Below are 20,710 nucleotides of genomic sequence, written 5' to 3'. Positions count from 1 at the left end.
TGGTGAAAAAGCTTTCTTCGTGTATTTCTTGAATTAAAATGAAATATCAGACAACTGCTTGTTTGCTTGCCTTGAGTCATTTATTGTGTTCTTTTCATTTTTCTTGCGTCTGATTTTTGTAATTATTTTAGAGATATTTGTGAGAATTTATGGAAGTTGGTAGAATAAATGTAAATGTTAAAGTAGCCTTCCTAAGTTGTGATGCAGTCAGTCAAGTTTATCGTAACAAGTTTATATGAGTTGAGAGTAAACGACCTATAGGCCCTTTCATTAGTCTTGAGTTCTTTTAAGTTTCGATGTTATTTTTGCAAAGTTTTAAATTGATTGAAAAGTAAGAAACGTGACACGATCAAGGCCTCCCCTCCATTGAATGTCCCGAAACGTAGTTCATGAGACCCAGCTTGCCCAGTAACTTTGCTTGTTTATTGATGCTTTTATTGATTTCTCAAACTTCTTACAGCAATGAACATTTTTAGCACTCAAAGACTCGGTCTAGCTTCAGATATGGTTTTATTACAAATAATGCACAACTTTCAGGATGTTGGTTACTGTCCGCATTTAAGTTGCCTCGAGCCCTTAGCGGTACGATCAAACACTCTCCATCTGGAGGATGAATAGATTTGCAGTGAAGGCCTAGCCATGCCCTACAATAGTGTTTGTTTACACAGGTGGTAAAGCTGTGGAGGGGCATTCATATTATAGTCAGAGGGGGGTTTCGAAAAACATGAAGTAAAATTGTTGAACAAAATGGTTGGCAACGTCTAGTTTTTGGCTTGTTTCGATTTTTTGACCAAAAAGGTATTTATGAATAGGAATAAATATGTGTTCGGTCGGTATAAACACTCTGTTTAAGACCGGTGGGAGTCTGGATGGGTGATAATTACCCATCCAGACTCACACCGGTCTTAAACAGAGTGTTATAATACCTCCCGAACACACATTTATTCCCTTACTCATAAATACCTAAGACAGTTTACCCATTCCTATTGGTCAAAGCCCGTCACGTGGCCGGTCTTAAACAGTGGTAAAGACATGGCTGGCTGGTCTTAAACACTTTTCCAGTGTCACATAAAATGTTGACTCCTATGAAATCCGGTGCCAGCACCGTTTTATTGGTTGAATGTTCACAATCCTCACGTAGGCATGCGCAATACTACCAGTGAGTTAGTATTTCATAGTCCTAAATTCACACTATACACTTGCACACCTGCATTGTGTGTGTCAATCTCCATATAGGAGCTGTTTACCAGAGGGCCTTACCATTGACCTATCGCCGTTTGAGAGTTAGCCACGCCCCTCAGACAACCCTATGGAATTTTGTACACTAAGTTTTGTTTGGCTCAGATTTTGCGCGTTCCGTGTCCATTTGTATATCATGTAATTGGACAATATTTCACTAGCTCTGTTGTCGCGATTCTACCGCGAAAAGTCAATTGTATAGCTAAAGGGGTACTTTGTTAATCGAAATCTTGGAAAATTTTAAATTTTGACTTGGGTAATTTTCAGCATCCAGACTCCAACCGGTCTTAAACAGTGTTTAAAACCTCCAAAGCACACATTTATTCCCTTAATAAAATTATTTGCATTGTTGGTTTGTATTAAATAATTAATTCTTGTACCCCCCCAAACTGCCCTGCCTCTTACCTCCTATACCTCACAAACTGCCCCAACACTGAATGGTTTCATGGATTAATCAGGAAATAAATAGGATGTAATACAATGTCGTACAATGTAATACAATGATATACAATGTAATACAATGATATACAATGTAATAAAATGATATACAATGTAATAAAATCTGCTCATATTGGCTTTACCCTTTCACAGGTGACCCCAGGCAACCCACATCCTTACACTACATGAACCCGTACACACCCAACGCATACTTGAGGGCGCTGTGGGCAGTCGGTGAGGTCATTCAGGATTACGATCACGACAAACTCTTCCCCGCCCTTGGATTCGGTGCCAGGGTCCCGCCCACCATGCAGACCAGCCACGAGTTCTTCTTGGTAAGAATTAATTTTGTTTTCGCGATGTCATTTTGAAACCTTAGCTTCAGCTCTGGGATGCTCCTAGTCGAGAGCCTTAAATCTGATTTTGAAATCTGAATTGCTATGTCTGCGACGCTGAAATTGCCCATATGTAACACAAGAGGGCGCTGTTTGGAAGACCATTGTATACCAAATTTGAAGTCTTGATTAACTAACCCTAACCACCCTTAATCCTTCAAAATCCTCTTTGCCAAAGTGGAGGAATTTGGAGGATTGAGGTTACATGGCAAAAGTGCATTACTGATTTTGTAGTATGCACTTTGTCAAGGTCTTGGGCCGAACCTTTTGTTGTTTTTGCTCAGCCATGCATAAATATAGGCCTGCATTATGCTTGAAATTTTCCGTGGTGCTCCAGGATATCATGGCTAAGCCTCAACATATTGACAGTCACTGCCGCAGGATTTTGCAGGATTCAGGCAGTGGTCACCCCTCCACGGACCATATTCAAGAAATAATGCAGGAATTTGCAGGATTGAGGCTATGTATGCTTTTTTTCCATGAGGCCAATTGGAGGATTTTGCAGGATTGAGGCTACATCCTAGCAAAAAGGCCAAGGGAGTTAGGGTTAAATCATGTACTTCATTTTATCCAAAAAGATTCTCCAACCAGCTATACTAGAAAGACTTTTCTGTCTTTATTGAAAACAAAAATGGAATAACAAAGATTACAGTCTGTTTTTTTAGTGGTAGTTGATGTGGCTGTAGACTGGAAACCTAAGCTCATTGAGGATGGCCCGAGTTCTGAGATTTCATTGCTTGCTTTATTTTTTGAAAAATCCTTTCTAGTTGGCCAGATTTACAATGTAGTAGTTAAGTATAGATGCAGCATGGCAGTCACTAGGCATTTGCGCATAAATATTACAAATCAGAAAAATTAACACGGCCTAATTTTTTTTATTTGTATCCAGTCGAAAGAAGTTTGCAGCAGTTTTATTCATTTTCATAAAACTTTCAAGTCAAATTGACCCAGTGTTGGAGTTCATTGACCTGACCATTATCTGAAAAGGTCAGATTGATACAGTGTTTGGACCTAGGTAGATGGAAAAGTAGATCATCTAGAATGGCGTGCGTCATACCTTTAATATGGTAAGACTTCCCATTGTGTAACGTTGCAAAGCAAATGGGCATTCTTACAGGTAAAGTATGACATACGTCATTCTTGATTGCCTCTTTTTCCCTCTACCTTGGACTGATGAGGCTGCAAGGTCACAAGCCAACAAGCGCTAGTAAATTGAACTGCTCAGTGACAATGGAAACCATTTCTGGAAAGTTGTATCCAGAAAGTTTGCCGTGTGTGCAGTCACCCATGCAGTCTTTGTGTCCAAATTTGTGGCTCTGAATAAAAAGCAAATATTTGAGATTTTTTTGTACCTAAAAAAAGGCACAGTGAACAATGAACAGTTGCAAGAGGCAAGCTGTAAAGATCTTGCCCCAGAATTGATCTTTGTGATTTTTCATGGACTTAATTTGACCTTTGTGAGTTGTGAAATATTTGCCCAAACTTGTGGCACCCAGTTGTGAATAAGAAAAGGAAAATGCCAGGAAAAATAGTTCAGCTTTTAGTACAGTGCTCTTGTCGCATGATTGCACGTCATGCAGCAGCACACCCTGGAATTAGGGGCGGTCTCGTGTGTGTGTATGAGGCGCCTGGGAGTCGGCCACCATACAGTGTCCCACTGGAAGAGCTTTTCAAATCATTGAGCCTTTCTATGCTTCAGTAGAGTTCACACTTGCTGACTTTCAAAGCAGCATTATCTCACACACACAAAATGAAAGTTTCTGGTAAAGAAATATCAGATGTACAGAATTGTGGTTTGCAGTCATAACTGTCAGGTCTGTTGGAGGTCTGCTTTGGCCCAATATAGTTTGACGAAAGTAAAAGTTTTTATGGGTTTTTTTTATTATCGCATCAGTTCACTGAATATTTCGACTTCTGGGGCTAAAAGCTGCGGTGTTATGCAATAGACGCTGGGAAGGGAGCGGGCTGGCCATTGTTGGCCATGGACGTGGCATTCTTTCATCTACGCGTTCTTGATAAATATGTGTGTTAGACTGCAACTGTTAAGCCCCCCAAAAAAGTCTCCGGTTTCTGGTATGGAGCTTGTCCAAAAAGTGGTGCGGCGACGCGGCTTTTTTTTTTTTTACCTGACTTTTTTGCTTCAAATGTCGACTGATGACTACAAATAATGCCCGACTAAACTTAGTGCAAATATATGTGAGTCCAGAGAGGCCACATAAAGCTTATTCTCGATCATAACCCCATCTAAAAATACGTTAAAATTGTGTAGCAGCAGGATTCCAGTCTAACCAGTGAGTTTAGCGGTTTTGAGACATCATCTTTCATTGAAAAAAAACTTTTTCATTTTGCCGACGCGCATGGCTACGGTGACGCGCGCGCATACCAGAAACCGGAGATTTTTTTTTTTGGCCTTAGTGAAATTTCTAAAAGTTTGAAAGGGAAGTGTATTAGAATTGTTTTGTTTTTTACCTGTATTAGTTTTTTTTCTTTCATTCTTCTAATAGGGCCTCAGTATATGTTTTTATTACCAGAAGAAAATAAAAAACTTACCTTCCTCCTTTCAAAATTCAGGATGTTGGTATGGCACTTCTCTCTCAAACCTAACAGCCATGTTGTATTGTTAAAACTTTTTATTTTTGAGTATACTTTTTTTTGTAAAGTGAACCTTAACTTTGTGGACATTTCTGCTTGTAATCTTCCTAAATCCTTCAAAATCCACCAACGTATAGGAAACTATTGCTTTATTCTCCAAGCCCAACTCAAATTAGCTTAGCTCTGCAGTACTACATCCATCAAAACCAAACAATTCCAAATGTTGGATTTTGTAGGATTGATTGTCACAGTTAAAGTAAAAAAAAAAAAAAATTGTCTGTAATGGACGGGATTTGTACAAAAGTTAAATCCTGTTGTCTGACGGAAAGACCATTTCCAAATATCATCATGTTTTCCTTCGTCTTCTAGGTTAGATTTGATCTTTTATACCTCTGTTTTGACCACTTGCCGGCCAATAAGTTCCAATCATTTTTGTTTTTTTTCCTTGAAGAATGGAAGTCCAACGGATCCATTTTGTGTCGGGGTTGAGGGTGTAGTAGCAGCCTACCAGAAGGCTTTATCAACGGTGCAACTCTACGGACCTACGCTGTTTGCTCCAATCATCAACCACGTCGCAAGGTGAGATATCATCTTCACATTGAACTCTGTAACCCTCCAAGAGCCTTCAAAATTCTCGGAACCACCATTACCTCGAGCCTGATGATTCTTTTAAGTTCATAAGAGTCATCCATAATTATCAACATTTTCAAAAAAGCGTGCCAAACGTACGCTTGGGGGGAGAAGGTTAACGACCCATGTACTCTTTTTCAAATTTTATAAAAATGTCGATCGATGCTTTCATTTCAGCATTTTTTGCAATGGGCTTTTATAAAAAAACCTTGATACCTCTACTTGGCGAACTCAGGACCAGCTCGCGATTCATGGGTGCAGCCATATTTGTCATTCAGCTTCGTGCTATGCGCCGGTAACGAACGTACCCGATGCAGCCATCAGCTGCCACTTTTGTAGTGATGAAATGCAAACACGTGCGCGTACAGCATGCGTCTTGTGTGCCTAGCCTATCTTCAGGACGTTAATATTAAATTTTCATCGCGGGGCTATGAATGGCTGGTTGTTCCAGTCGTACCGTATAAATGCGACCGCCTGATGCGCTGTTGCTACCTGTCACTTTTGTCTTGAGCCAAGTCTAAGCTGAAGTCTACTCGCGTGTGTGAAACTACAAACAGTGGCTGACACACTATTGAGACAATGTTACACAGTGCACAATAGTCCCAAGGATATCTTTGAAAATCATCCTTTTTGAAAGTACTCTTGGGGGGGGGGCGGGGTTTGCCAAAAAGAGTATATTTTGTACTCTTTTGAAAACGTTGATAATTTTGGAAGACCCCTACAGAGGATTGTCTCAGAAATCTCTCAGAGTCGGCATTTCCCTTTTTGGTCATGTGAGTGGCCTCCAAACCAGCCTCTAGCCCCGGGTCAGTTGGAAACTGGTCAAGCGTTTTCATAAAGCAATCCCAAGCCTGACCAGCTAGCCTCTTTCACACGCCTCTGATCCTTTGTAGTAACAAATATTTTATTTAATTGAAATGTACTTATTTTTAGATCAGTAAATATTTTCCATGATCTTTAGAGACGGAACTAAGCTGACCCAAAACCGAAAACGGTCAGGAGATATTTTTCTCAAAGCAGGAATTTGAATGGACAGCCAATTCAATAGTAAAACTGTTGTACTTTGTTAGTGGTGTTTTTCTGTGTTGCCGTAGGAATAGATGAAAACTGTGCACATGTACATGTACACATGCACCTGAGAATGTCATGATCAGTAGTGAAACCTGTGTTTTGGTTTAGTACATTTCAATAACACAATGAGTATGTGCACAAGTACTTGATCATGAGTGCAGTACAAAATCGTACAATTTTTGATGAGTCTGAGTGCAATTATGCAAAAATGTACTCGTGTCTAGTTGGGTGTGAGTATGGGTTGGAGTACAAGTATGAGGAAAACAATACGAGAATGAATACGAAAATAAAAACAAGTGCCCCAAAAAAAGTATTAGGGTGTGAGTATTGGTACATTTAGGAGTACATGTATGAGGGGAAAAACAGTATAAGTACGAGAACTACATGTAACAAAAAATGTACTCGGGTGCAAGTATACATGTAGGTAGGAGAATGAGTACGAAACAAATTGGTGAAACGATTGTAAATTGTCTTATAATGGAAATTGACATTACTTTCTGGAATGCGCCCAGTTGGGCTACAAAACACATTTTAAACGAAATGCTGTTAAGTAAGATTTTAGGCTTTGCATGGTGAAGATACTAAATAATGAAAGGTTTGCGGAAACACCATGTGCGAATAATTTCTCAACTAAGAGAATGGTTCTTAAAAGAACCAGAGGTATAAAATGCTGTTATTTGGAAAGAGCATTTAAAAGTAGGATATAAACGTCCACACAACCATCCTTTCAAAACTGGGTGTTTTTATGTTATTCTTGCGAGAACCATGCGAGAATGAATTCTGGGGGTTAAAATTTTGACTCTCAAAAATCGCGCTGTTGGGTGCTAGTTGTGAATCCTGCAGCACAGTGCACCGCATTCTGCAGACGTGCGACAAACAACATTTGTGCATTGGTGCTGTGTGTGTTATGTGAAACACACGCAAAGTGTACCATACATTGAATGGACGCGGCTGGAATATGTACATGCATATGCCACAAAATGTCCTCCGCGTCCGATGTAAACAACCAAGTTCTTTTTTCTTTTCTCAGGAACGGTAAGGCATTACATACAATGTAGGTTAGTTTCCTTTCAACCAGACCTTTGAATTAGGATAAGTAAGCAATCCAAAACATACAATTTGGGGGGGATTTCAGGTCGTAATATGGCTTTAAAGTTTAAGCTGCCCTTTCAAGCAGCCCTTTCATATACACTCAGTCTTAATTGTGTCAGTTGTTTTTTTAATGCCTAGATAAAAAAAAACCACGTGTTGCATGTAATTCCATCACTTAAGTTGCGTGACGTTACTAAGCAACGGAGACAAAACAGACTGAAAATTAGTTCATGGTGAGGCGGCTCTACTGTTAATCTTACACAACTGTCGCCATAATCACCATTACCATGGCAACCACCTCTGTCATTCCACCGTAGCAACTATTGTTTGTACATATTACTCAAATTATTGATCAATAAAAAAATATTGAGCTATTTAAATACGTGTCAGTGGAAGAATGTTAAGAAATTTCCCTCAACATTTTTTGAAGGATTTGATCTAATTTTTTTTTAACTGTGCCTTGGCACTTAGTTGTCAGTTCATATGCATGTATACAAACAAGCAAACATCATGTACATTGTAAATGTACTCTTAAAATTGTGGTTTAGCCGGATTTTATCATTGAGTGTCCAAGTTTGATGTCAGTCAAATTGTCTAAATTGTCCATTTGTACATCTCAGGGTGATAGCAAAAGCAATTTCACCTATTTCAGAATGTCAAAATAATGTGAGAAAAAAACTGTTAAGAAATGTTCGGAATTGGAATCAATGAATTATTACACACATGGGGCTTTCTTTAATGCCTTTTTTAATGGATTGCCAACCTGTTTCTAAAAATAGCCTGACCTTTAATAAGCATGATAGTGCAGTGTGTATTTTTATTGCTGGCCCAGATGACAAGACTTAACACAAGCAGGCATATCATATGCTGTTCCTGGTCCATAACCTTATAGACCGTTATCGTGCTGCCACCATTTTAGTCATGTTCCCTGTATCCAACAGTACTGAATGATAACTTTTGTGCAAAGAGGAACCAGACTATTTTTCTTCCGGCCTCGCTTTAGTTACATTGATTTGAATGGGAAAAAATCAAGATGGCCGCAACATGATAATGGTCTATATTCCTATCTCTTTGGCATCACCTGCCAACAAGGCTATTGTAGGGCCATGCATTTTTGAATAATTTAGTGTTCAATTTTTGTCAACTTGGACTTCATCGAATATTTGAATATTCGATTTTCGAAATGCACCGATCGACTTAAACCTGTGTCAGCCTAAACTAGCTGCCAATTGAACAGCTTGTTAATTAAAATAACATAAAGAACAGGTAGCCGAATGGCATATTTAACCGATTTTAAGGTGAAATTTGAGCTATTCTTCTCCATAGAAGCTCTCATAAGTCATGTGCGAAAGTGACCTTCAACAAAACATGTGGCGTTTGACAAACAATAACACCACACAGTTTATACATTTGTCATCGTCTCCTTGACACCGCTGGCGTTTTTTAATATTTGAATTGAAAAATGCTTTTGAGATATTCAGTTATTGATCAAATATGTGTTATGTTATATAGGCATATTCGGCATAGCCCTAGAGGCTATAGTATTGTATGTTTGCACAGTTGGGTGGAAACTAGAGGCACAACTGGTGAACCAGAAATTTCAAAAATGGACTCTCTCTTCTGTTTTTTTAAAGGTACATTGTAGATTGTATCATTTGCAGCTATCCAAAAAGTAACTGACAAAATTATTGTTGAAAAGTATGCTTCCGGGGCAAGTTGGTTTAAAGGGAAAATACAACATTTGCAAACATCAAAAAATAAAACTACCAAATCATTTTGAAATACCTTGCTGGACTGTTAGTGAATGACAGTGTAAAGCATCCTGTAAAATCATGGCACCTGGTATACTGTCATTTTCAAGAAAAGTGGTATTTTTAGTATCAATTTCCAACGCTGATCGGCCGATCAGCGTTGGAAACAACTGGCTTTTTTTTCAAATACTGGCCCCAATTGACCATCGCACTTGTTTGCAATCGATTACAAACCTATGAACGGGTACGAGCCAGCTAGACTGGTTCCCTGACCTTACAATTCCCCAATGTATGTAAACTGCTCTGTTTCTTCTTATATGGAGTCAGGGAACCAGACTACAGGAAAATGCTCGTTTTTCTTGGTTTTTATAGCATTTTCGAACCCAAAACCTTAAAAAAGTCATTGTAACTATATTTGCTATATATTTCCAACCCCCCAATTCCATCCATTTCTGAAAATTACAGCAAAGCAAATGATGTATATTCCCTTTAAAGATGACATCACATAGCTGCAATCGACTGAATGGGAAGGTGTCCTGGATGCTGATTTTAGGCGCAATTCAAAATATGACTCGGCAACTTTTGAATCGAAATCGAAATCCTAGAATATTGTTTTCTCGGAATATAACAGCATTCACTGAGCTAAAACATCATGATTCATCAGGTTAGCCCTTTAGATCTTTAGATTTTGAGCACTTTTGTTGCTTCAAATGAAACAAAAATGCACATATGATAATGATATCTACATGTTACATTTCTACAGACGTCTAGGGTACCTCCATATTGAGCAGTTGGGAGACTTTGATGGATTCAGGATCTCAACAGTTTATCTGTTCTTAACAGTTTATCTCCTTGGTGTGTACGAGGTACATGGTGGATTCTGATGGATTCTTTGGTGGATTCTGATGGACTCAGGACACCAACATTTTTTTGCATGACAAAATTGATGGATTTTAGAGTTTCAGGATACTTTCTAGTAGTTCAAGGGATAGGGTTAAAGCTAACAAATTAAGGTTCATGGACAAATCAAAATAACCTTGAATGCTTTTAATAAATCTGTGAAAAGAGGGCTTTTTGAGGTTGGTTTTTTTTCCGGGGACACCCTGTTTTTCTGTCCAACAAACTCTGCTACAGATGTTCAGAGTTTTGTACCCTAAGGGTACAAAAAAACCATCCGCTTCGAGGCGTACACCTGGCTGCATAAACTCTAATTAGTCTCAATTGGCAAAGTGACCCAATATGTTTAATGCATAGAAGTATTTTGCATGGATTATGATTAATATCTTGTCGAGAATCATATGTCACGCTTCCATGGGTATTTTAATAGAAATGAGGCAGTCATGCACGATGTTGCTCTCGTTCATGTAATCGTAGACCGTGTAGTCACGCATGAAGCCTCATCTGTGCCGAGGTGTCTGTCCAAACTCCCCCAAATAGCAGGAAATATAGCATAAATTACCAAAGCTTGTCCTGAACCTGCGCTACAGAGAGGCTGGCTATATTGGAGCCACAGTGAAAATTGTAGATTATACAAAAACTTTCCGATAAAAAACTGGGAGGATTTTTGTTGTTGGTACATTTGTATGGATTGGAAGGATTTCGTTATTAAGCACAGTGTTTTTACATCTGTGTAGTCTTGTTAAGGAGCAAGATTATAATCAACGAAAAACAAGATAGTTTACTCATACAATACTTCTAAGGCATGCCATCATGTGCAACTTTCCCTGTAAAAGTACATGACTTGACCTTAAAGATTGTATATTAAATTATTTATCCCTTTCACTCCCAACTGATTAGAAGCATGCTCGCTTATGTTACCACGGGACTTTGGACAAATTCTATCGCACAGAGCAGTCACACTACGTGATGCACAGTAGGCAGTTTATAACACAGCATCGTGACAGTATATGTGTACGTGTACTCTCAGGGCCAAAAAATATTGCTTTGAAAATGACAGATTATTTGTCATTTTCAAAGTAATTTTTTTTGGCCCTGAGTATCTCTGCACTTATTGTTTCCTCACAAATTGTGGGAAAATTAGGAAATAATAATCATGTTTTTTTTTGGGGGGGGGTGTTCTTTTTTGTTTGTATTTGTGTTTGTATTTATTTTTGTTGTTTTTCACCATTATTTCTTAGCTATGTTGTTTACTTCTTTTTCTTATCTTTCCTTATTGTCAAAAAGTAATCCGAAGGTCATAGGTTCCAATCACGCTCAAGATCATTTCTCCGCTCATATTAGATGTGTTTATTTTTTTGAGTAATTAGTTACTTGGACATGTGAACCATAAAGACAATAGGCGAAGTAATTATTAAATAAACTTTGCACCTCAGTTGTATTGTTACAAAATTGATGTTGCTCATGATGATCAACTGATGCTTTTATAGCACTTACTATATCGCAAATTTTTTTTAACAATGCTTCTTAAACACACAACTCCACCCAACCCCCCCCCCCCCCCTCCACCCCGGTTCAATGCAGGCCCATCGCCAAGGGGGGGGGGGCCTGGTGGGGCTGCCCCCCCCCCCCCCTTTGTGAACAATTGCCCCCCCCCAAAAAAAAAAGCAATACATGTGTATTTTTGAATTTTTAAGGTAGTGGGCCCCCCTAGTTGGTACTTTGGCCCCCCAAGTTGGTACTTTGGCCCCCCCTCCCCCATTGAAAGGGGAAAGGGAGGGGAGGGGAGAGAAGGGCAGATAAGGGGGGGGGGGAGAGTCCAAGTCGTGCCGAAGGGGGGGGGGAGGGGATCCGGGAATGTGGCCCTGAAAAATGCATGGACAGTCACGTTTGAGCCTGTTTTGCTCGTTGGGATTGAGAGGTTTACAAATTCCCAGGCCTCTGGCATAGATAGTACTAGTTGTGAGGTGTGTACGGGATAATTTAAGTTGACACGTCACTAATATTGTGTTTCGATGTCGCGCTACTGTTGTGAAGCCAAGAATTCATTGAGAAGGAAGACAGTATGCAGAAAATCTCATGTTAAGGCATTGAAGGAAAACCAAAGCATATAAGTGTGGAGTGACGAACTCATTTTCAGTGGTTTTACCTTGTATCTAATGGAGAAACAAATAGTGAAATTAGATATATGGTGTCAAATTGCCCAATTCCCAGTAAAACAAAACAAAACAACAACAACAAAAACTCAATAATTTCCTGTTATTTCCAGGGTTATTTTAATACGAAGTTTGGCAGGTTTCCCCCTGTTGTTCTTTATTTTTTTTTAATGAAATATGATGAAGGAAATATGTAGGATGTTTGGATTAACGGAACTATTAGTAATTTGATACAAATACCCACCGGTTTTTCCTTGTTTTCAAAGAACAAAATGAGTAAATATACACAATGCATACAAATAAATTCGGTCAGTGAACTAACTGAACCTTGCATTGATTTCCAACAAAAAGCAAAGAGTAATTTTTTATACAGATTTTGCGTTTTTGTTTTTTTTGTAAAAAGAAATGTTCTTTAAATTACGCACTTAACGCACTATGTTTGAAGTTCTTTAACCAGTTCGCGCCGGGATAATTTTGACATTGACCGAACCCAGGCGCGGGATTGTTTTGCACAAACCTCAATGTAAGATGGGTTCAGGCCGTCATCTGCGGGTAGCACACCCTGATATTTCCGGCCTCGCTCGCTGCGAGCGGGTCGCAGACAGATATTTCCAGCCTCGCTCATTGAATGTTTATCCGTCATCCGTTCCGAATACCGCAAAACCTCTTCGTGTACACACGTCATTCAACGACTGGAACTTGCTCTTTTCTTTATCAGATTCTGTACCTTAGGTGGTTATTTTTTAGCCCAAGATAAAAACATTTGGTGAAGTGGCACCCAAAAATTGTCAAAAAAGGGAAATGGTAAAAAGAATATTCGTAAAATCACACAAGACTTAAGAAGTTCATTAATTTTATTGACTGGAACTTATTTCTTTTCTTTTATCAGATTTCTTCAATCAGAAAAAAAATAATGAAAATAGATACAATGTATATGGTCGTCAAATTACCCAATTTCCAGTAAGAAAAAACAAACAAAAAACAGTAATTTCCAATTATTTCCAGGGTTATTTTAATACAAAGTTTGTCATGTTTTTCCCTGGTTTTCTTTTATCTTTTTTTAATGAAATATGATGAAGGAAATATGTCAGATGTTTGAATAAACAGAACTATTAGTAATTTGATACAAATTCCCTCCGGTTTTTCCTTGTTTCCAAAGAACAAAATGAGTAGAATGCACAATGCATCAAAATAAATTTGGTCTGTGAATTAACTGAACCCTGGATTGATTTCCAACAAAATACAACAGTAATTTTTTACACAGATTTTGTGGGGGGGGGTGTACAAAGATATATTTTCAAAATTACGCACAGTGTTTAGAGTTCATTAATCTTAGTGACTGGAATTTTTTCTTTTCTTTAATCATATTCTGTACCTCAGGTGGTTTTTTATTAACCCAAGATAAAAATTAATATGGAAACAAAGGGACACCCTAAAAATGTATTGATTCATACCCGTTACCTCAAGAAAAAAGGCTTTAATACCATTTTTTCTCTCTCCGTAGATTTGCGGCAGCGAAACGAGATGGATCTGAGTACTTCATACTTCTCATTATCACTGACGGTTGCATCTGCGATATGGATCACACTAAAGAAGCCATTGTCAATGTGAGTCACATGACTTTAGTAGAGCATCATAGGAAACATTTTACTTTTTCAGCAAGGGAAAAATGCCGTGTTGAAGTATCGTAGGCCTCATGTTTGCTCAACTTAACTTTCTCAAAATCTGATCACATGGTTTGAGTAATACAGGGTGAGTAAAAAAAAATACGAACCCAAATGTCGGGACTATTGTTTTAGTGTAGTTCTGCATGTAACACTTTCAAAATCTAGGATATGAAAGCCCAATTCATCAGCTTTCTTTTAGTACAAGAATCATTCAAATCACTCATGTACTTTTCAAGTTACGGATTTTAAACACAACCACCGTTTTAAAGTTCTGTCCACAGATCAGCAAAATAAAAACAATTCACACACATCCCTATGTGATTTGTTTTCGCTTTGCTGAACACCTGACTATTTGTGATCGGTGGACAGAACTTTAAAACGGTGCTACACATGCAGAACTTCACTAAAACAATGATCACAACATTTGGGTTTCAGGTTTTTTTACTCACCCTGTACAGCTTTAACATTGATACAAAGTTTGTTTGTTTATGTTGGTTTGTACAGTATTACCATAAATTTGCCTCCAGTCACAGACAGTCTAACATTTCTACCACTTCCTCTGCCATGTAATTGTATACAGACTAGTAAAAAAAACAGTCAGATCACATTCATGTAAACACTGTGACTAGTCAAATTCTATCAACAGACAAAAGAGGTAACTGGTATGTACAGCTGACATATATCAATCACCTCCAGTCAAATCATGGTTATCAAATTAACAAGGGGATTCTCAACTGTTAAAACTGTCACTTGATTGATTTTGACTGCTGTGATGGCTTAGCTGAATTAGTCAGCCAGAGAGGGAGGGTTAAAGGGAATGTACATCATTGGCTTTTGCTGTAATTTTCAGAAATGAACTATTTGAGGGGTTAGTATTATAGATCAAATATTGTTACACTTATATTTTTGAAGTTTGGAGTTCGAAAAGGTTGGAAAAACCAAGAAAAACAAAAATGTTCAAGTAGTCTGGTTCCCTGACTCCACAAAAGATAAAATGGATCAATTTATAGATGATGGAAAATTGTAATGCAATGGAACCAGTCTAGCTGGCCTGCACCCGTTCATGAACATGTAACCAATAGCAAACAAAATTTGGACTGAAAAAATGGTCAATTTGGAGCAGTAGTTGAAAAAGAGTTAGGTTTTTCCAACGCTGGTCGGCCGACCACCGTTGGAAATGTATACAAAAATACCATTTTCTTGAAAATGACTTCACACCAGGTGCCATAATTTTACAAGATGCTTGAGACTGTCATTAACCAATATCCTAGTGAGGTATTTCGTAAAAACTTGGTAGTTTTATTTTTCGATGTTTGCAAATGTTGTATATTCCTTTTAAGGAAAAGCTTGAGGCATACAGCATTGTATGTATGAGAAAAGTGTGTACGCTAAAGGGTTACACCCATGGGAATCTGCAACAAAATATATGTTCATCAATACATTTTGTTTTCCCAGGCCCACCCACACACTTTCGCTTTGCCTTGAACCTAACACATGCAGTATCCATAGAATTGCTTCAAACCACACATGAATGATTGTTGCCTACCCAAGGCCCCCCAACAACAAAAAGAAATATGTGTGTGCTTAATCTACCTTGAATATGTACATTGAAAATGACCTGGTTCACATGTAGCATGAGTTTCTCTCATGCTGTGTGATATACATGTTGACAAAGCACGTACATACATGTGATGCGATCAGGCTAAATGAGTCGTTTGTCGGGAAGTTTCATTTGGAGATTCAGGCCAAAATAGGACCACTTCATCGCAGCACTTCATCACATTTCTTGGTGTTCCGACTTCCATAATTGTTGAACTAAAGATGGTACCAGCTTGCGGTTTTCACAGCAGTAATACTGAGATTGTGCCCTTTTCAAGTCTGTAAAAAAAAATTAACCAGGGTCGACAAACGACTCATTTAGCTTGATCGCACCACATATGTGCAAGCAGGGAACAAAATTTACACATTTGATTTGGGATACGTTCAAAGATCAAGTGAAAATGTGAATGTTAAGGTAGTTTATAACATTTGGGGGGAAATTTTAATTTGTTTTACATTTGGTTATTAGAAAATATAATTCACCGAACTGAATGGGAAGCCATTTTTACGGTGTGCCAGGCCCATGCGCTTGCCACACGCGATCTTTATAGACGAGGTGCGCGCATTTTGGTAGGCCTATTTTTCTAAGGAGTAACAGAGTCCGATTTTGTCTATGGTTGCAGACCAGTAAATAAACTTCCATTGACCCCGATGATAAATGCTCCCACTTCAGAAATTTGGGGAAACTACTCATAAATCTCCAAGGTGTTTGAGACATACATCAAATTAAAGCTTATTTCATCATCTTTCATTTTCTTTTCAATTTTCGGGGTGTTAACTGATGACTTTTAGGAGAAATTTCCATTCAAAGTTGATCACCCCTTAAAATAGTCCTGCTGTTGACACTTTGAAACCCACTCTTTTTTTTGTGTGGGAAAAAAAGCAAATTTGTGTCAATCAGCCATTTCAGGCTGCTCTGATGGAGCCCCCTTCACAGGTATTTTTTGGCATATCCAGAAAAAAATTCCTTCCCCCCCCAAAAAAAAACACTGCTGAGTTTCAGTTTCCAAGGCGATATAGACCCTGGATCATCCTTGTTCTGCTTCTGCTTCTGCTGGTATACTCTACACAACGCCCTGTTGGCCTATCTGGGTACAGTGGTCAAATGTGGCATGCGAGCTTAGATTCTGAAGTTGGCGTGGCTAACCAGATTCCTAACATTGATGTCGTCCAAGGCTGACTTGAAGACATTCAGGTCTGGTGTGGAGCGGATATCTTCTGGGATAAGATTCCACTCTGGGATAGATCTTGGGTACAGTGAGAACTTCAGGCAATCTTTATTGAAGCTAGGTGTTCTATATGAGTACAGTCGACTCTCGTTAGTACAAACTCTGTTAATACAAAATTCTGGTTATAACAAACTAGAAGCCTTGGTCCCGACTGTGCATTTATGTGCACAATGAATAGGACTGATGTTCCTCTTAATACAAAATTCTGATACAACAAACAATTTGGCTAGGTCCGAATGAGTTTGTTATAATGAGACTCGACTGTACTTTCCATTCATACGGCGTGAGTGGTGCAAGTCATTGTGACAAAACTGTTCCACAGCAAGAGATGATAAAAGCAGCAGCAAGAGATGATAAAAGTATTAGGTAAAGATATTTACAACGCACTGAACTTATTTGTTTGTTTGTGTTTTAGGCTGCAAAACTACCCATGTCCATCATTATTGTCGGTGTCGGGAAAGAAGATTTCACCAGTAAGTAAACCAACTTTTTTTTTTCTTCAAAACTCAACATTTTTTTTCCTTTTAGAATTCCAGATCATTATTTCCTCGGCACTATTTCCTATTTCATCAGTCAGAAAAAAAAACCAAAAGCTCAAGAGGCAAGCATGGGTTTCCTTCTCGCTAAAATTCTTTCAAATTCCATTAAAAAATGCCCTTTTTTATAAAGATATTAAAGATTTATGAAACTACAGAAGCCCCGCAATATTCCAAAATCATGTTAAATTTATGACCTCCCCTAACATTTTATAATACCCTCCTTTGGGTCCAGAATTGCATTTTTGTTTTCTTTTTGTTTGTTTGTATTTTCACGTGTTAGTCTTCTTCAATCAGCAGAACACCTGTTTCTCATAAATAAACAATCTTAGCGAGAAAAATGCCGTCCTTTGCTTCCCATGCCATTGTTGTGACCCGTTAGAGCAAAAGTCTTCCTTCCTTTTTTCTTCTTTTTTTTCCCCGCTTAAATCAATGAGTTCAAGCTGTGATGACATTTGCTGTCTGTTCATAAACAGGCACAGGTGGTGGATGCCCTGTTTAAATTCCTGAAATCTGCCTGAAACCGGTTCAGCCTGGTTTCATGTTGTTTCCCGATCAATTTTGGTGACCCGACTTCAAATAGACGTGGAAATTATGAATCCTTAAATTTGACAACAAGAACGTGAAGGTATTTTTGTGACCACAGCTATACAATTTAGGGTTTTGTCAAAAATGTTCTTGACCAATTTTTTAGGGGTGAGGGACTTTTTTTTATACAACGCCTGAATAAATCCCTGTCATCTGAGTGGTGGGTCTTTCATTGAATTATTCATCCCAACTAACGGCCCGGCCGCACCACAAATTAGAAGTTATATTCCACGATAAATAGAAGTTACATTGCACAGACACCCGATTGATGGGTCTGACCAATCAGATGAAAAGAATTTATTGAAATGTTGTATAAAACAAATACTGAATGTTTCACATTTTTGCAATGGAAAGAATAATTTTCATTCGGTGACAGATGGAATGTTCCATTCCACGAGGCAAATCTGTCAGCTCATGAAATTATTCTTACTATTGCACTCATAAACATTCATTATTTGTATATTAGTTTACAAAGGAAACCTATTCAAGTGTAATTGATGTTTAACTACCATTTCAGAAGTTAAGGATTCAGGAGGTAAGGATTTCTTTTGCAAAAATATAAACAAATCTTTGGAAAGAGTAACATTTCACTAAAGGAATTTAAGGAAAGCAGGGACATAATTTTATCAGGGGCTAAAAGAAGGAATTTAAATATTAGGTAGTGCTCAAGACTTCAAATTGAAGATTTTTGTGATTTTTGAAACCATTTTTTTTGTCTGAAGATATCAAATCATGCCCCTATACTGAAAAATCTTGATTGTATTTAAAGTCTGATTTAATGTTTATTGCAAGTTGATATGAGTTCCTGGCCTGTTGCCAACTTTCCACAGACGAATGTTGTTTACGCTGTGAACATTTGACCTTAAATGTAACTGGCTCTACAAAAAAGGGTATTAAGTCGCCCTTAGCATTATTGTGTAACGGCCCGCTCAACATTGAGAGGGTGAAAAAAATTTCAAAACGTGATTTTCATTTTATGTCTCGAATGACATCTTTAATACCTACAGTTTCAGATTTCCTTCCCAAAAATGTTGATTTTGATGAACAAAGTGGAAAAAACAACCGTTTGTGTGCATCGTTCTGTTGTTCTTCAACAAAGCCAGCTATTTCAAAGCCTGTTTTCTCAGTTGTGTAATTTGAACTCTAAGGAAGTAATTAATATGCAAATACGTCATATCTCCAGAACGGGAGGGGCTATGGAGCTCAATTATATACCAAATGAAAGCTTACATTGTGGGCTTTCCAACCATGTATATAACTCCATTTCTCTTTTTTGCGACATAATACCCTTTTTTGTGGAGCCGCTCACAAATGTCGTCAACAGTTTTCTGAAACTATTGAAGAACACACCATTATGTCCATGCAGCTCCTCATGTGTGGCCATACTGCACAGTAACTTGACCCATTGTTTAAACGGGAATTAAATTGCCATTTTCAATTACTTATCAACGAGTTGAACTGCCCAATACATCATGGTATTCTGAGTGGTGGACTGAGGCTTATGTCGCCCAAACCATACCTGAATTGTGTTGATAAACATGGAACACAAAAGACCACACAGATATATTGTTTTAAGCAGTTGTCCAAAATTTTGCCAAGGATTGGGAAATGATTGCTTGGAAAAACTTTTCCCCCAGTGCACTTTAAGACGTGTTATAAACTTAAAGATGTTTTATAATCACAGACAGTCAAAAATCAGTCCTCTTCCCTGCCACGCCTTTTACACAGTCTAGTCATCAACAGTCAGATCATATTTCTAGCAAGCACTGTAACTAGTCAAATGCAGTCACAAAGACAGGCAAGTTTTAAGCACAGCTGTTTAATATTAATCACCTAGAGTCAAAGCATAGCTGCATCAAGGTACATGTACATGAACAGTCCCAGCCAGTCAATCATGCTTTATGTAGGCTGGGAACTCTTAACTTTTGAAAACAGTCACTTGATTGATTTTGACTGAAAGGACAACTTGGCACAGAATGTATGTTTCCATAGGAGGGTTAATGCTCTTATTACAAATGTGACTTACTGCTTCAGCAAATCTGAGCCACAAGGAAGCTGAGATGTATTTTGGAATGTTTTCATTGGCCCGGTGAGCAGAGGTAATAATTAGAGCCTTTTTGGTTGATATGTGCACTACATGTATAAATCCATGTTATTGTTATTATTATTATGATTATTACTTCTCTAAACAAAGCATCAAAACTACTTCCTTGTGGGAACTAATGCGTCTCATTCTGCAACACCGATACTGATACTCCAGTGGTGTTTGCACTTAGCAAGTCTCATTTCCGCGCAAATTAATTCATTGAAGGTGTTCCGTAAAGTCACACAGATTGGCCATTCTGTGCTATTAGACACTTTCGGCATCCAGAAAAAAAATGTTACATGTATATCTGTATACATACTGTATGAATGCGGCCGGTGTTAGCAGACGTGAGGTCATGTTCAAATTTCAGTTTCGGCAATGCGCCTCTGCATACCGGTACATATTGCTGCTGAGTTAGTACTGAGGAAATTAAGTCACAATTTTATGTTACAAAAATGCTCAAAATTTACTATGTGTCGTAAAAAAAAAACGCTCTTGAATGAATTTATGAGAGAGACTAAAATTCTATGTTGTAAGGGGTAAACAAAACCCTGGTTACGCGACTGCTGCCAAAACTCACTATTCAATGCAATCCTGGCAATGCTTGGATTGTTTTATGGGAATGAGAAAAAGTCTTGGTTATTTATCGGCAGTTGTGATTTTCTGTTGAAAGAAAAGTTTGGGAAAAACAATGTTATTGACAGTTTGTTATTTGTATTACAAGCAAGGGCATGAAGTCGTAGA

The 20,710-nt window shown here is 38.2% G+C and overlaps 1 protein-coding gene across 5 annotated transcripts in view; it reads left to right on the top strand.

The window, feature by feature from the left end:
* LOC119737269 (copine-8-like) overlaps positions 1 to 20,710 on the top strand; it is a 41,692-nt gene that overhangs the window by 13,461 nt on the left and 7,521 nt on the right. For all 5 annotated transcript variants that reach the window (XM_038211470.1, XM_038211472.1, XM_038211469.1 and 2 more), the window contains exons 13-16: positions 1,831 to 2,012; positions 5,116 to 5,243; positions 13,766 to 13,868; positions 17,172 to 17,229. In XM_038211470.1, the coding sequence (XP_038067398.1) occupies positions 1,831 to 2,012; positions 5,116 to 5,243; positions 13,766 to 13,868; positions 17,172 to 17,229 (471 nt within the window). The remainder of the gene's footprint in view (positions 1 to 1,830; positions 2,013 to 5,115; positions 5,244 to 13,765; positions 13,869 to 17,171; positions 17,230 to 20,710) is intronic.

This window comes from Patiria miniata, unplaced genomic scaffold (genome assembly GCF_015706575.1).
Source record: "Patiria miniata isolate m_02_andy unplaced genomic scaffold, ASM1570657v1 HiC_scaffold_3, whole genome shotgun sequence".
Lineage (NCBI taxonomy): Eukaryota > Metazoa > Echinodermata > Asteroidea > Valvatida > Asterinidae > Patiria > Patiria miniata.
The sequence above is the reverse complement of the archived record's forward strand: the minus strand, read 5'-3'. Positions and strand labels throughout refer to the sequence as shown.